The sequence below is a fragment of the Phaenicophaeus curvirostris genome, chromosome 1, assembly GCF_032191515.1.
Source record: "Phaenicophaeus curvirostris isolate KB17595 chromosome 1, BPBGC_Pcur_1.0, whole genome shotgun sequence".
Classification (NCBI taxonomy): domain Eukaryota; kingdom Metazoa; phylum Chordata; class Aves; order Cuculiformes; family Cuculidae; genus Phaenicophaeus; species Phaenicophaeus curvirostris.
Genome location: NC_091392.1, coordinates 62,799,084 through 62,816,999, shown reverse-complemented (window position 1 = coordinate 62,816,999; position 17,916 = coordinate 62,799,084). Strand labels below are relative to the sequence as shown.

General features: G+C 40.7%; 1 protein-coding gene across 1 annotated transcript; it reads left to right on the top strand.

Annotated features, from left to right (window-relative positions):
* Window positions 1-1,010: 1,010 nt before the first annotated feature.
* Window positions 1,011-17,179, top strand: BPIFC (BPI fold containing family C). Its single transcript, XM_069860293.1, has 16 exons — window positions 1,011-1,098; window positions 3,609-3,735; window positions 4,102-4,213; window positions 4,340-4,468; window positions 5,050-5,205; window positions 5,992-6,055; window positions 6,842-6,902; window positions 7,780-7,871; window positions 9,760-9,933; window positions 10,626-10,679; window positions 12,006-12,176; window positions 12,706-12,773; window positions 13,702-13,744; window positions 14,560-14,623; window positions 15,399-15,475; window positions 16,995-17,179. The coding sequence occupies exons 2-16, from the start codon at window positions 3,630-3,632 to the stop codon at window positions 17,034-17,036; spliced, it is 1,413 nt and encodes a 470-aa protein (XP_069716394.1). The 5' UTR covers window positions 1,011-1,098; window positions 3,609-3,629; the 3' UTR covers window positions 17,037-17,179.
* Window positions 17,180-17,916: the final 737 nt, after the last annotated feature.

The window sequence follows — 17,916 nt, the reverse complement described above, 5'->3', positions numbered from 1 at the left end:
TTAGAAGTACTATGAGATGTCAAAAGGATATGATGAGGGTAAGCTGAGACAGTTTCCAGACAATTCAGTTGTTTGTAAAATTTGGAAATCTATATGGATGGAAACAGTGGAGCTTGTCCCCTGCTTTGAAAGAACTGCAGCACTTGTGCAAAAAAAAATTAAAGAAAAAGTTTACATATCTGAGGGTTTGAATTTTATTCATGCTAGAGATATAAATAATGAAATTATTATGCACGTGACTCCCTTCAGTGAACGTTAAGTCTGTGTAAAGTATGAGTATTTGTTGACTGAATGACAAAAGTCTCTACCCTTTTCTATTCATGGATTGCACAATGAAGTGACTCAGGTTGTCCATCTCCATGCCTGAGGGAATTTGGTTGGTTTACATACAAGCTAATTGATTAAGTCACCTCTTTGACAAGCGAAGTAGGGCTGGTTAGCTAAAGTACTGGTTAATTGGATAAGCATGCAGAAGAAATAGAAAATATCAACTGCAAGGACTTGATACTATTATTTGCACCATATATATACACTATAGTATAAATATATTATAAGTACTATATATTTTATGGTTTTCTATGTCCTGGGCAATTTCAGAACTGGTGGCCCTAGGCAGTTGTTTTCCATCTGTTCTTCCTAGAAAGGGAATATTCATTTCTTTCTTTCACAATGCAGACCTGGCTATGAGTATCAGTCTCGTGGAACTGCTGGAATAGAATCTCCACTGGGGTTTCTTCTCAGGCCCGTCTGAAAAATCAGTAGCAAGATGGCATGCCACAAAGGCAGCACATTGCCCCAAGCTCCACATCCTAGTGCCTGAGCACCCCCACCCAGAGAGCTTATATTGCTCTCTGCTTATTCCCTAAATGTAATTATAGTGGTAGATTTAAGCTGGGACACCCAAAATAGTTTGGGCCATGATTACCAGCGAGGCCACTCCCTGTGAGATACTGCTGAAGATGGCAGCGATTGGCTCTCTTCAAGCTCACAGCTCTCCTTTAAAAGACAGGGTCGTGGCTGCAAAGGGGTTTCCCTGCAGCATCCTCAGCTCTGTGGTCTGCTACAGCAAGGGTCTTCTCTTTGGCCTTCAGAGGACAGGTATGGTAACAAATACATTGTGATTACTTTTTATTGTGGAGTAGCTTTGTTGGGAAGAGATAGATATAGCTAAATCTGCCTAAATTTTGAAATTTTATGTTTATGAACTATACCTATGTCAAAGACATTTCCTTCCAGTACTTGGTTTTTTGTTTTACACATGAAGTTTTTCTTTTGCCTCTCAATTTCTGACAGTTAAGTTAAAAAGAAAATATTAGTTTTCCTAAAAGACAAAGGCGTTCTGTGGGTTTACTTGAAACTGTTACACAAAAATTAAATCAATGTTATCTCACAATTTTGCAGTTTGCTTAAATTGTGATCACGACTGAAAATGTTTTAGAGGTTTGAGGTATATTGCTACCTCTGATAATGAAACAGTTAGTGAAAGATGCAGCAACATCAAAACCACTTTTCAGATATTAGGGGAAAGGTATTTGTCTGTTTCCATATGGTTTCATTCCAGCTCTCCAACAGCCCTGTTGTTACTAAAAAAATTCTTTACATAAACGTATTACTAGAAAAGACACTCTGATATATTTTCATCTGTCCATAATGCAGTGTAGTACCTGGGAATAAGGAAAACCATAATAGTGTGACCTTTTGCCAATCGCACTGGTGACCTGAAACAACAGATAACTCCACAGAATTTTCAGCTTTGGGGTTAAAAAAGCAGAACCATTCTCCAACTTTGTCCAGTTTGGTTTTAAAATTGTCTATCAAGTTTGCTTCTCCCAGTCTTCCTGGGAGACCTTGCTGACAGCAATAGCTACTGACTTTCACACTACATGCAACCTGTCGTTCATACAGCATAGCTACACCACAATTTAAATCAGTGGCAGAAGCCCCTGGGATGGGAATTTTCTTCACTCATTCAGTACTCCTATGGTAAATCCTGTAGAGCCACCAAGAACAGTTGTGTGACATGCAAGAGAAGGTAGGGAGAGCCAAGTGATTATCCACTGCACAGATGGTCAGTGGTACCACCTGTACCTTCTATTTATTGTGGGTTTCTGCTTGGTTTTGAGGGAGGAGGTAAGGGTGGGCAGGCAGACTATTGGGTTTTTTTCATCCCATCAAAGGGAGTGACAGGTCTTGCTTACAGTATCGTAGAAAAGCTGCCATAAGCAGAACTTACTGGTTCTTGACAGCTTACTCGTTGGCCTGCATTATCCAGAAGTTGGGTGTCCTTTAGAAGGCATCTGTGTCTTTAGGAGCAGGCTCTTTATGTGAAGAATGAGGTGGTGTGGGGGCTTCTCATTAATTGAAGGATCATCCCACGACCATATAGTGATTGGTCACCACTGGCACACACTATATATATATATAAGTGGTGTAAGTTCAGCGGAACTTCCTTGACCCAACTTAGAGGTATACACTGAATCCTGTAGTTACAGGAGGAAGATGAGCATTCCTCACAGGGCCGTTTGTTTTAAGAGAGGCAAGATGTATCCCTCTACACTATAAAGATGACTGTTTTAGATGAGCAGCCTAAATAGAAACAGTTCCACCCAACTGTATTGGGGAAGGGTAACCTGTGAATGAAAAATGGGGGGGGTTGTCCTGTTCTTAAGACACTGCCCTAAGCTACAAGTATCCCCTAGGCTATGAGTATCCCCTTAAAATTTTGAAGAGAGATGATAAAGGAGCTGAATCCATTGCTGATAAACGCAAACAAGTAAAGGGGACCAAAAGACTAGCAATTATATCTATTTTATCTGTAAAGGCACTTAGGCTGCCTTTATTAATTTGATCTTATAAAATACTTTGAACATTGAAGTCCCTGTCTGTGAATGGAGAACCAGGCTATGGTTCTCCAAGGGCAAAAAAAAAAAAGGTGGTTTAATGGGAATGAAAAAAGCAAAAATAAACATCCATTTACCATGAAGTTTGCCAGAAGAGTTTTTGGATAAAACCTAATGCATTTGTTAATACGCAGACTAGAGGATATGAAAGCATTGTCTGCTGGCATGATATTGTTTTCTCTTGTTGACTGTCAGGAGGGAACATAAAGAGCTTTTCAAAGTTGTGGCTAAGATTTTAATTAGTAGTTCCCAAACGGAGGAAATCTATGTTTATGACTCAATTATTAGGTTTTTCGATGTGCTAAGACACAGTGACGACTGTTGAATCACCATGCACTGAGAGATCCATACATTTCGGGACAGATAAGCTTCTTATTTCAGTAAATAAAGGAAAAAGAAGTACAGCTTAAATATTCGGTGCCACTTCCCTTTCAACACGGCTTGTCCAGGAGGATGTATCTCAAGGGCTTTCTCTACTTCCCATGCCAGTGAGTGGGCTGACTTTCCTCCTCTGCCCCAGGGTACTCTATTTCTCTAACAGTTTGTGCAGAACAGGTCTTCTTTTCCATGATTTCTAGGCTTTCCACTTCTTCCATTCTAGTGGGAAAGCTGGTGTCAGAACAGCTTGCTCCAGGAAGGGAAAAGGGAGTACAGCAACCACGTGACATAGCACGAACTTCTACTACCATTATAAATATTTATTAACAGGTCTTGTAAAAAACAAGGAAGATGGTGAAGATTTGCTGTTCTCTCCTCCTCTTAAGTTTGCTCAGTGGGCAACTCAATGCTAACCCTGGACTCAAAGTGAGGATCACCCAGAAGGGGATGGAATACGGTATGTGTAATGTTTTGAGGATCTGGTGGTGGTATTGCATTGAATCCTGGTATGACAGACATCTTGGGAAGCAACTGCAGTGGAAGGAAATTACCTGATCACAGGCTACAAAGAAAAAGAAAGCTTTAGAGCACAATATAGCAGAGTAAGCTGCTTGACAGCATTGTACCTCATATCAAGGCTCATGTGACTCTTGCCATGACTAGGAATCAGATCTGAAATAGCACTGCTGGATTTCGAATAAAATACCCTCTTCTTTCTGACTCCATGTCCATCCCATCTCCTAAGCCAGAAGCTCAGAACTAAAGCACATAAATTCCCAGGCAACAGCAAAGAAAATTGAACTTATCACTGTTTTTCCTGTAGTCAAGGAGGTTGGGCTGGAAATCCTGAAGCAGAATATGGAGAAGGAGCGTTTCCCTGATTTGAGTGGCTATGAGAAATTTGGGCTTGGTAATGTGAAATACAACATCTCGAGGTAAATATGCTCTCTGGAGACAGTTTGTATTTAAGTGAAATTTGAATCTTGTTTTTTGTTTACCCTGACTTGGGAATTACAAACTTTTCCTGTTCTTTCCTCCCCCTCATTTCTCTCACTCTCTAGAATACACGTCACTGCTGTTGAATTCCCCAGTGCTTCCATCTCTGTCATACCTGGGACTGGGATAAAACTGGTGATTGGAAATGCTTCTCTAACCATCGATATGAACTGGAACATAAGGACCTGGATGTTGTACGTAGAGCTTCACATGTCCTGGGATGTTTCTTGATGGATAACAGAAAGTTAAAAATGAAAAGTTTAGTTGTCTTTGTGACCTCTTTGTGGCAAAAGTGCTCTTTAACAGCTCGTAGCAGTAACCAAGGAGTACCAACTTGATTTTCTCAACAGGTCTGCTAGTGGAAGACAGCCCTTGCCCTCACAGCCATGAGCACTGATAAAGAGGCCATGGCTGTGAAGCACCTCTGCAAATAAGCAAGGATGATGTTCCAGATGAAAGACATCATTGTCCAGCCCGCCAGCAAATGGCATGTTTAGAAAAACTGTAGTATGGTGGATCACAGTCCACTATAATAAACCCTCCCAATGTAGGTACACTGTCAGAAACCCTGTGCTATGCCTCTAAGAGACACTGTTCAAAAGCTGGTGGAAAACAGACAAGCAAATGACAATATTCTTGGAGCAGTATCCACACCTTCCTAGTCTCAGGCTGTTTCACAGGGAAAAGAAATCCCTCCACCTCTTTGATTGATTGAGGTTTGAATCCTCATTAAAAACAGGTTTTTCAGTTATTTCTTTATTTTTACTTTATACAGCAAGGGCAGTGGGAGAAGCACAGTCTACATTTCAAAGGTGTCTGTTACTGCAATCTTTTCAACACCCTTGGATAATACCGGTCACACATCAATATCACTTACCAGCTGCCGAACAACTTCTGGTGACATAGACATCAAGTTGAATGGAAATAATGGGTAAGTGGAAGAGATCTGTATGTACTCCAGTAGAAAAATAACTGTGAATGAATGGCACAAGGACAAAATCACAAAGTATGGGAACTATTTTGGCATCCATGGAAACCACAAGTGAGGATCAGGCCCCTAATCCAGTGTTAAAATGAATACATTTGACCACTGTTCTTGTATTTGTGCATACTGACCCTTCGGTAGAGGATAGATACATCAGTTCTGATCAGATGAAATGATCCCTTGTGCTTCTTGAGCACCCATTTGTTTCCAAATACTGCTCTACTCTTCAACTCTAAGTAGATGTTACACGCTTGTGCAGTGCTTTAAGTAATCACAGTCTCAGTGCTATCAAAACTGAACAGAACCAGACTGCCATCCATTGCACTTCTGGTTACAACCCTGTGCAATATTATTTCATTGTTTTCTTGTACTGTCCAAATACTCTTGTCACTTTCAATTCTTTGTTTCTTTGCTTGTTTTTACTTTTATTGGAAGTTTCTAGCGCAGAGACTACTGATTTATTCTGTGTTTATACAGATGTGATGATGGTAACATAAGGAATTACTTATTCATAGATATGAATCTACCCAGGCTAGTTGCCAAGATGCCTAGTGGCGAAATTATCTCCTTTTAAGTGATATCTCTCTGACAGTTATTATGTTTCAGGAAGTTCCCTTGTGTACTACGATACCACACTCAGAGTCCATTAAATTCATGTTCTGCAGACATACCTGATTTCCTGTTAATGGCTGTAGTACTTGAGCCATGAATTGCTTTCTTCGTTTCCTCTAGCTTCCTGCATAACTTCTTTATCAAGTATCTGAAGAAACCCATTCACAGGAGCTTGGTCACAAACGTAAGACTTTCAAATCATACATGGGGAGGGGTTTAAGGAATATGACTTTCACAAGTCAGTGCCATGAACTTGACAAAGGAAGAACTATAAAAATAATATAGTCTTATTCTGGTCTGATCAGTAAAGTCACCACTTGGCCAGTCAGAAATGCTTCCAGATAAAGTGCCAAGTTCTTGGTCAAGATATAGGCTACTATACAGCTAGGTTCAATCATAGCAGCTGTAGGGCTGGAAAATGTAGTTCTTTTCCCATTACAATGCAGAGTAAGCCTCTGCCTATGTACCTACAGGCATGCTGGGTGTGGGGTAATTTTTACACTCAGCAGACAAAACACTTATTGGGTGATGCACAGAGATGTGGTCGTACACCACCAGATACTATGATATATTCAAACTTCATCATATCAAAGAGGTGAGAAATACTGCTGACAACCTGCCCAGGGTCTCTGAAAGGAGACAGAGATTGAGATGTCTGTGATTACGCCCTGGGACAAGGATCTCTCTTCTGAGACCGACGTGAAATCTCCATATTCCTCTCGTTCTATCAAGCCTGTGGGTTTGTCACCACCATCAGGCTGCCTTTGGCAACTTCTCATTTTGTTGCCTAAAGGCAGGTCTGACATGGGATATTGCACAGCCTTGGGAAATCAGATGGCTGAGGAAGTCTAGTTTAGATGTTTTGACAAACAAATGTTGCCATGTGTGTCACATGAGCAGACAGATTTGCTAGTGCACAGGTAAGAGGTCCATGCTCATCAAGCCATAACTTGAGCGTGCTTTTCTGCAGTCTTGTCCCAACATCAGATCTGGAATCCAGTTGATAGATGAAGACCTTCGATCACTGAATGGTGAGTTTTCGTTTTGCTTTCTCTCTCCTGTTCAGTAAAATTCTGCAGTCAGCAAAGCCTCCAGGAGAAGCATCAGACTTATCCACATTCTGTCTGGTCCCTTGCTTACAGGACCACAGTTCAATAAAGGGTACTTGGACAAGCAAAGGTTATTTCTAAGAAGCCAAGGACTTGGGCACAATTCTTAACTGGTGAATCTGCCAGAAATGGTGCTCAGAGGCCACACAGCACTGATGTGAAAGCAGTTTTCCCTTCCCTCCTGTGCTAAGTCCTCCTGCACATGTAGCACTTCACAAGCTGAAGCCTGCTCTTCTCGCCTGCCTGGAAATTGAAGTCTTGCTTGCCAAGTTTTCAGACTGGCCAAAGGCAAAATGAAGAAGCACCTTTGTAAAACAAATCTCACTTTAACCATTTTGGGTTAGATTTGCAAGAATTTAAGGCACATAAAATGTTGAGCAGATACCATGTGCAAAACAAAACACCTAAGCAGATCAGGAACCCACCTTTTCTGGGGAGGTATTTACAAGTTACAGGCACTCTGGTTGCTCTCAGAACCACTTGACAAGAAATCCCAACATCTCCTTATTCCCTGAAGCACTGGCATGGCCATTTCTTATTTTGGTTAGACAAAGTTTACATTTCCACAATAATAAAATATTAGATAAACTAAAGAACATGCTTTAAAGACGGTACCAGTATAAACATCAAGCCTTAGATCAGAAGGTGCATTAGAAGGTCCCCAATTGTGTTTTTCCCCACCCTTTGGAACAACTTGTGCCATTCTCCTTCAGGAACTGACCTAGTTATAAGTGTGCATAAAGTTCTTTCTGTGCTTTTTGTAACCTTGGGTATTTTGCTTTATCTACTACCCTTACAGTCCTAATGCCCATTGATGATTTGGCTGAAGTAGACTACTCCTTAAATAGCTTGCCAGCAGTATTCCAACCCTTTATTGACCTGGACTTAAAGGTAATTGCCTGTACTGCTATTTGTTAAGATTGCTCTGGGTTTCATTATTGTATGATCCACTTTCTAAGATGAATATGATCACCGTTCTGAACATTAGGACATAGTATCTGAGAAGACAGCCATTTCAAAGCATTATTGCATTTGTTATTGCAATCATTTTTTAATGATCCTGTGGTAAAATGAGTTATTTAAAAGCCACGGGGTTTTTTTAGGTTTGTGTTGGTTGGTTATGGCAAATAGAGAACAGTAAAAGTTAACTAAGCAAGTTAGAAGAGAAAAAGAGAAAGGGAAAGGAGAAAAAGGGGAAGGAGAGAAATGTGTAGGTATTCAACTTCATCCTTCTCTTTGCTGTTGATTAGTATCTATGACTTCTTCGTTCAGTCAGTCAGAGAAAGATTTCTACACACTGCATGCAGTAACTGGATGCATCTGCTGTCAGATGACAGTGGAAAATAAGAAGCGAGACTATAGGAGCAAGAATTAAGTCTCTGGTACCCTAAAGGGAAGAGAGATGACCCTTGAAAAACCATGGGAGCCCAAGGAGTGCTGCTGAGTTTGAAGGCCTGAAAGTTTCTTTCAAATAAAGGAAAATATCTCCTTACATACTGAAACTGAAAACAGGCTAGTTCCTAATTCTAAAAGGACTTGATTGTCATTCTGTCTAAGGTCATTTGGTTGAGGGTAGTTATCATCATCACAGCATCTAAGATCCTTAATTAAGTTTAAGGTGCCTTGTGCTAAGTGCTCTACAAAGAGAGAATGCAAAGATAGTCCCGTCACAAAGATGTTGTAAATTAATTATAAACTAGAGACAACAAGGATATAAGAGAGGCAGGAACACAAAGGAACAAGAAGCCAGTACATATCAGTCAGTATGGTAGACACTGGTCTTGGCACACCAGCTCTACAGCTGCTGTCAGGCTCTTGTGAGTATTGGAGCAACTAGGTTAAAAGACAAGACTTAAGGCGGACTGAACAGGTAATGTCATGGCTGTTTACAAGACTCCCACATAAGGTACAACATGGGGGGAAAATACAAAGGGAGTGGCTGTTAAATTCAGCAAGTGAGGATTGAATGGGAAGATCATTGACAAAGTGACTCAGCGCTTGTCTATTTAGAGGTAGATGGGGAAGAACTGGGAAAAGAAAGACACACAGAGTGCATTTGAGGTGAAACATAAAGGGAAAGCTAATAAAAGAGAAAAAATCTTAACCTATGAGCACCTTCCTCACTTAAAATCAGGTTCACTTTTTATTTTGATCTGGATGCATTTGAAAATACTAGATCTGCAAGCCTTGACTAATATCATCAATAGTACAAAAGACAGCATAGGTTTTTGGAGGATTGTCAGACATAACTTTCCTTTCTCTCATAAACTTTCTTTTGTCTGCATGTGTTACCAGCCTATTTGTGGGTAGAATAACAGGCTGATTTTGCCCTAGAAGACCTCTGGGTTTAGAGATCCATTTTGTAATTGAGACCATTGAATAGCTGTAGACGACAGTTTTCAGATTTAAATTCCTGGAGATGGGGAAAGGAGAAACTAAGGCTTTTCAATAGGATCCTTAGTTATACTCTTCGTGCAATATGTAGACTCTTAATTTAGAGGCTTTGTTTTCTGAGGTGGTAGACTGTCTTCAGCAGATGATCAGCATTCCAGTTGATGGATCTCAGATGTCGCTTATGAAGGTGTCGAGTCTCTGGACTTGGCTTTACCACATGATTGAAAGCACCAAGACTTCAGTGTGTATTGTGAAGCCTATGTACTCATTCATGCACCAAATTAATAGCCTAAGCAAGGGAAAGGAAAGTAGCATTAATTGTCTGCAGTCATGTTCAAGCCATATTTGGACTCTGAGTTTTTTTATCTCTTCCAATATCTTTCAGGGGACAGTCTATCCAGCTGGAAACTATACTGGCCTTCCCTACGTGGCAGCTCCTTTCACTATCCCAGACCAAAGCGACTCCATGCTCTACCTTGCTTTCTCCGAGTATTTCTTTCAGACCTATTCATTTGCTTACTACACTGCAGGAGCCTTCAACATCACCATTACAGAGGAGGTGAGTAGGACACACAGGGAATGGAATCAGAGTGGCTCAGGTCATCCAAGATGGGGTTTTGACCCACCAGTTGTTTCAATATGTGACCATATAAAGCTGATAACTGGCCTGCAAAGTCCTGAAACATTTAGTCATAAATACTAGGGCATTGTTTTATTTATTCTCTATAAAGGTGTCTCAGGCCACAGTCTGGGGTGCCAACTTCCATTCAGCAAGGTACCAAGTACTGACAACTCTACTACAAAAAGGAAGGTTTTTGTAACCCCAGGGCAAAGACTTTTCTGATACAAAGGATCTGCTCTGGGGAGTTTGGCAGCCTCAGTGGCTGTTATCTGAGGTGTCTCTGCAGACTGAAAGTACTACAGGAGCCTTGGAAGCAAAGTATATGCACAGTAGCTGTGGCTTGGAGGCTGGCAAACTTGACTAGTGCATTTCCAGGAGGTTCAGTAAGTCCCAAAACCTCTAGATTGCAGCTCAAACTATAATGATATTAAGGACTTGCTTTCCTAGGAAGTATTTCGGCATGTATTATTGGGAATCAGCTTTAACTATACTTAGTCCCTTAAGAATATTTCTGAGAACAAGAGGTACAGAATCAAAAATTCATTGAAATGACAGTGATAAGGCATTTAAACAAAAGCCAACCATGAAGGTCAAATTTGGTAAATGCTTTTGTCCTTTTTTTTCTCCAGACTTGCAGTTATTTTAATATAAGCACAGAGATATTTGGCAGTATCATCCCTGAGGTGAGTATCATTACTTCCACAAACTCTTAAGAAACCACTCAGTGTGGGTGTGTGGGTGTCAAACATCTCACTACTGATGTATCCCAGAGGCTTGTGGGGCCAGCAGTGTTCCTGCTCTGGAAATGCAGCAGGAACATAACAGCAGAGTAGATGAACCTTGTCACCTCCTACCTCCACAATGAGTTGAATAACCTGCACAGTTACCAAACATGGCCCATAATCGTGCACATCAATCTTTACCTGGGCACTGTGCCCAAGTCACAGCTGTTCCCACCTAAACCCAGCTCTAGGCAAGAAAAGGTTTCTATCATAAGTCCCGCTTTGAGACACTTCTGAGAGGGCCTTAGCTCTGAAATAATACCTCTCTCCTGCCCAAACCTGCATAATTGGTTTTGCTGCACTGCTAGCCTGTGACTTACTAGCAGAAAGGAATCCAGTAAAGACCTGGGAAGGGTCTATAGTGGCCATGTGCAGGAAACTAAGCTAACAGATGGACAAGAAACATGCAACTTGTGGAACACACAAGGCAAATGCACAGGATTTCCATTTGTTTTAGGTGGAGGAGATTAATATAACAGGCAGAGACTATAAGCTGTAACAGGACAGAGAATATAAGCATGCATGGCTTCCACCAGCCTTCTCAGAAAAAATGAGAAACCAAAAATGAACATAAGAGACCCTAGACCAGGAAAGCCAAGGTCAGAAGAAGTCAAACTCATGGTTCAAAGAACTTCACATCCTTATTTTCTTCACAGATTATATCAAATTCCTCCCTCAGAAATCTAAGAGTGATCAAAGGGCAATCATTATCTAGTCTTCTCCTTAAAATGCCATGAGGACTGACACTAATATTCCACCTCCTCTGTTCTAAGTAACAAACTTGGTGAGCCTACTCACTCTTCAGGCAATGAACAGAGTGAGGCTCCTCTGGGCAGGGACCAGTCTCATGAGATGGGTGAATCTTAAAGTGAATGACTCGTGAGGTTTTTTATTGAGTGACTGAAACATCACATTCATGTTCCATTCCTTTCCTATGTTCAAAAACAAGTATTTAATTTCTTTCAAAGTGATACAGAAGAAATCATATTCCTAGAGTGGGAGGAACTTTCCACTACATTCCTGATGTGGCCAAAACTGTTAGTTTATCACCACAAAAAACTTCTTCCTGCTTATTTGAAAGAATCTTATGTTAGCATCTGTCCTTAACCTCATCTTAAGAAACGACTTCAAAATGATTGCTTCAAGAATGAAAACATGCAGTATTCTGATCTGTTCTACAAGAAAACCATTTTTCTGACTTTTTTTTTTTGTCATGGAACTTTGCAGGTAGCCAAGTATTCAGTTACACCCTACCCAGTGATGTTGAAGCTAATGGCTACTGAAATACCAATCATCAGCTTAGAGCAGGATTCCTTCACAGTAGAGATTCAAGGCTCCATGGAGGTGTTTGCTGTTCTGCCAGACTCAACCAGCCAGTCATTGTTCACAACAAACATTGTAAGTACAACAAACAAGGTGACATTTACCTCAGGCTTAAACAGTTTATTCCTTCCTTCTCTTAAAACTCTGTACAAGAAACAAAGCACCAGATTTCTAGTACTTAAACATGCAAATTCCCCCTAGTCACAAGTAGTGACTCGACCTATAGGGCATTTCTATGGCAAAGAACATTTTCTTATAGATGGACAAAAATCCAAACATATAGCGACTCTGATTAACCAAAGTTTTGTTCTCTGTAATGACAGTTCTGCAGGCATGAGTCATGCCTCTTGGCAACTTGTTCATTTAACTGAAAATGTCTTTGATGAGTGAAATCTCATTACCCACATTTCAGCTCGTGTCAGTGCCATTCAGATAAGCAGACATTTACTGTGTGCAGCCCTGCATGAGCCATGGGCTAAGGAGAAGGTTGCATCTACATGAAACAGCTTCCATAAATAACTGGGGAGGTGGTGCTTTGTGACTAATTCACAGCAAGGTTCCTCATTTTTTGAGTCTGTTAACCCACAGTTTCTCTCTTCTGCAGGCAGCCAATGCCAGCATTGCTCTGAATATATTTGACCAGAAACTGATGGGCTCACTATGTTTGAACAGGTAATTCAACCTGGGATGGAAAGGATTTGGAAGCATTTGGAAGTGTTAACAGTGCCAGCATTAGCAGTTCAGTTACATGATCAGATAACCATAATTTAATTAATGTGCTTCCCTGGTGAGTTCATCTGCAGTAGTTTCTCTAATTCTCTATGTGGTTGTACTTGTACAGTTTAGAGGAGTCAGGAAGCTTCTCTGTGACAACTGCCACAGCCCCCAAGGGACTGCCCGCCAGCTGTGGATTGCTGCAGGGCAGTGGTTTCACTGGATTTGTCTGCTCCTGACATCTGCTCTCTCGCTGAGCTGGCTAAATGAAGTGTGCAAGGCAGTTATGATGACCATGAATCATTTTTTTCAGCAACATTCAGAGGGAAAAATCTAGAGTGTGCTGAGAGCTGAGATGCCAGTTCTGTGGAAACTTGGAAATCACGTTTTGAATACACATTTGGATACTTTGAATACATACTGAATAACTATTTGAATTGAAACAGAAATATTAGCAACACAGCCATCAGCAGCAGTACAATATGACAAACAGAATTTTTCTTCCCACCCTAATAAGGCTTACATGAAAGCATTATGTAGATGTACCAAAATCCTTGCAAAATACCTGAGAGCCTTCAGGTCCTTGATGCCAGACCCAGGAAAATGAATCATTAGTAGGATTTCCAAAATGCAGCACAGGAGAAGTGCGCTCACATTGCTGGTTACAAACCTTCTGGCATACTCTTCTGCATGCATGCTCAGCAATGCCTTAAGAAAACCACTTCTTTCTCCATAAGGCAGTATGCATTGTTTAAAATATATCAGTTCCAAAGTCTCTTTACAGATGTTTCTTAAGGCCTGGGGCTCTACAGCAGTGACTGCACATGATTAGAATAATGTGTTTATCCTTTCTAGTGATTCATCTTGTTTCACTTCTTTCCCTCAGGCTCCAGTTCTCCCTAGCCCACTCCAATGTTGGCTTTTTCGAGGTAAGTGGATAGTGTTAAAAAAGCTGAAGAGTAAGCACCTACTTATTGAAATATTGGTATTTCTAAATCATTTGGTTTCATTCCTGGGTGGCTCTTTTCCTGTCCTCTGGCAGCCACCTCTCTGCTGTGGACTTAAAAAGTATATTCTTTGGGGAAAGTTAGCACTCTGAAAATGGGATCTCCTATAGATTCTCTGACTGGTGTATCATACCTCGGCATGTAAGCAGAGAGATCTCTCAAATCATAATGGTGAAATGCACAGCAGTAATCTGAACTGTAGCAGCAGATGGAGCAGTGTGCTGTCTAAGCGGTCTCAGGCCCGACTGAGGTAGAAGCGCTCCATGTGATGCAATGGTGCTCATCACAGGTGGTCAGAATTACAGCAGGGAACAGGAGCCAAAATACTCATCTCAAGATGCCCGAAATTATGTGGTTTGCAAGGGAAAACCCCATCTCCACAGAGAGTCATTTAATTCTGAGTACAATCAATCAGTTCTGAGTAGCTGAGGAAAAAGGATTAAAACCATTCTGGTCCTGTTTTGCTGTTGGTGATAAACCATCTCACAAATAAAGGAAATGGAATGTTTTAACTGAAAATGTTGTTCAAGTGTAGTGAAAACAATTGCATTTTGCATCTCACTTCCTTTGCATCATTCCAAAGACTTAAGCTCGGTTGAAGTTTGGATCTTCTGCCTCTTTTGGGCCAAATAAGAGCTGAAAGCTGAACGTAAGACAACTAACTCCATCTAGGATTAGGGCATGACAGTTCCACTGCCATCAACTGATGACTAACTCAGTTTTCTTGTCTGTGGCAGATCTCTCTTCTGGAAAACATCCTGTCTTACATTTTACAGACTGAAGTCATTCCATCAGCTAATGGTAAGGCTGTGTTTCAAAGATAAAAGCTGTAAGCAGAGTGGGTGATTCTAGGAACTTCTACTGACTTTCTGCTAGGTTTCTAGTTCCTATTAAGCTGAGTGGAAAATGGCCATCAGTCAGGTAGCAGTGGAAGGGAGAGACTGGTTTGTAGGGGTGTAAGTATCAGTTCTCACTGGCACTGTTCTACAAAAACGGGGGGGAAAAAGACTTGGAAACTCACAGTTCCTCTGCCTTTGCCCCACTCAAGGTGGCCTTGATGCATTAGTGACAATCATGTCACTCTAGCCTGCAGAGCTGCCTGAGGCCACTGTGTGTGAAATGTATTCCTCTTTATAAACCAGCTATGGGCTTTTGCCTCCCATACATCTTATTTAAGGCCCTGGAGGGAGACAGAGCTTTATGCCAGCCCACTATACCAGCATGAACTTTGCCTTCCTTAATTAATGGAGACAAATGAGATCAGGTTCTAATGATGCTAAAGCTGTATTAACAATCCCCCGTGTCACTAGGGACAATTCACTGAGTATGTCATGTGTTGAACGTGAAAAGCCTTGGTTTGGCTGCAACTCTCTGTCAAGTGTAAAGCATTTGTAATTCTTTTTCCCCATTGGTAACTGAGCTTCTCTACCTCCCAGAGCTGTTTGTGGAAACTAAGAGGTTAAATGTTGTAAATGACCTAGAGATCTCTGGACAAACAGGGCTGTTGAAGGACAGGTGTTTATTATCTTCCCAATGCATACCTAAATCATTGTGTTTGTCTTTTTTTTTTTTTAAGCTAAACTGTCAAAAGGATTCCCTCTTCCCAATCTGGCCAATGTTACCTTGACAAGACCTCACATTACAATTGTACAGGTGAGATTTTTACACTTTCATGTGTGCTTTTGGCTAGGCATTCATTCACCTTCTGTCTTTACAAGAAACATGCTAGATTTGAAGTAGCTGAGCAGTAAAAAGCTCTGAGTTCAAAATGATCTCTAATAGAAGTAATATCCTATCAGAAACAAATTTATCCTTCTTTGAGAAGAAAAACTAGAACTGCATTAAATACATTACCACAGAGTGATCAAATGCACAGCTTGCTCAGCCTTTCAAGTTGCAATTGAGTGTAAAAACAGGTTTACCTTCAACATTTCATTTGAGTTTGGCCAATAACATTAGGGTTATTGCTATCCATGCAGTCCTGCTGGATTTAACAGGAATAGTTGAACTATGAGAGGGAGGTGAATTTAATTTTGTGCACCTAGTATGACTGGATTCTGTTAATAATTGGCGACAGCAGCCATTAGTCAAAAGTAGTTAGTGAGCTCTCAAAAATATTCTTTGCCTTTTGGTTATTCTCCAAACCATGTCATATTCTGTGCCTCTAACAAAACATTCACACACTTCATTTGAATATTCAGAATGTTGCTTGACAACCAATCAGTACAAGGGCATTGCTGACAGATTAACTCCCAGAAAATGTGTAAGCCAGTTACATTTCTCCACTTGTTTACCAACTTCTCAGTGATTTTCAGCTCTGCACAGACAGTCTAAAAGCCTTGTTTACAGTTAAGCACAAAGGACAACTCAGGAAAAAAACCACAATGTTTTTTTAATCTTGCTTTGCATTCCACATAGCCAGCTACAATCAGCTGTGCAGTCCCTACAAAATATAATTCCTTGGAGTTGCTTTCAGTGGCACTAGTTGCCAACATCCTTATAGGCTAATTATAATGAGGGATTTTAGTGGTTCTGTGAGGCCTTCACATTTTCTAATTGGTCTCCTCATTAGTAAATAGAAGTGAGAGAGGACATAGGAGAATTGCTATAGCCTATCAACATGAATGGAATTCCTGTTTAAAAGCTAGTTTTATTGTCTCCACTTGCAGTCCCAGTTTACTGGTTATGGTCAATAGGAAGAAAAACAATTCTTCCCACTTTTGTTAGATAATCATATTAGACTGATGGGCTGCTCTCAGCAGGTTCTTTGCTCTGTATGCACTGACAATGCAGGAAGCCTTAGGGATAAAGTTTATATTAGATGGCTAATTCTTAAGCAGCTCAAAGTAGGTAAGAAAATAATCCCACCTGGTGATGATTGCCTAGATGATCTTTAGATGTCCCTTCGGTTGCTAACATGGTGCAAACAGATAACACCCAGAGAAAGATGGGGCTCTTTTGCAAAGTTCAAAGGACAGAGTTTAATAAAACTTATTCCTTCCAAGGCTCAACTTTTTTTTCCAATAGATTTTCTGACTTTTAACACCAAAATTGAGTTTAAATTAAAAAAAAAACCAAAAACAACAAAACAAACCACAATAAGAGCAACCAACCAAAACCCTCCTTCATTCTGTAATTCATAGAACTTCAGTGCCTGTTTTTCTCCCCGCAGGGATACATGTTGATTTCTACTGATGTCCACTACAAACCCTAAAGGAGAAGAGAGACCTTTTGCTAAACATGAACTTCAAATCAATACTGTGACTCTGAAGGCTAAAAACTGTTCAGTTCTGCTGAAACGTGTAACTTGAGCTCTGACAAGGGCAATGTCACCCTGACTGGGGGCAAGGGGGGATGCAAAGAAAATGTACAATGGAGGAGAACATAGGACATGTTGACGTTATTTATTCTGGTGTTTAACCAATGCAAAAATGTTTTTAAGATTGATGCTTCTTTTGAAATACACTCTTGCCCATACACTTTCAGAAGGGTGCTGCAGTCTCTCAAAAGGAGGAGAAGCATGTTGTAAAGATGCTGGAAGGGCAGGCATGCCTGCTAATCTGCTTCTACTGTAATGTTCTTAAATAACTTTCTTCTGAACACGATGCACTCAGTATGAAACGAACACTCTCCAGAACCATGTTGGACTGGGAACTGTACCAATTGCAATGGGAACTAAAACCTTAGCAGTGTCTTAACTAAACTCTTAATATAAATCTTAACAAAGATGCAGGAGCAACCCAAGAAGGTAGACAAAGGGGCTCTGCCACTGCCTTTGACAGCCCCTCTCTCCCTAGGGCTCTTCACAAATCCTTTTGTTGGTCATGTCCCCTCTGTTTTTCATTGCTTAGCCAGGTTAGATATATCTGACTCCTTGAATGTTTCTAAGTCTTACGAGTCTCATCTTCCAACATCTTTGTCAATATTTCTCTAGATTGAACTGGTTACAGATACTTTACTTTTTACTTCATTTTGGTACACTGTTTTGTCTTCTTTCTTCATTACTTCATTAGCATGCAAATCTGAATGCACTTCTGCAGAGGGCTTGTATTTTGGCAAAGCCTGTCCAGAAAGCAGGCTTGGGACTCCCAAAC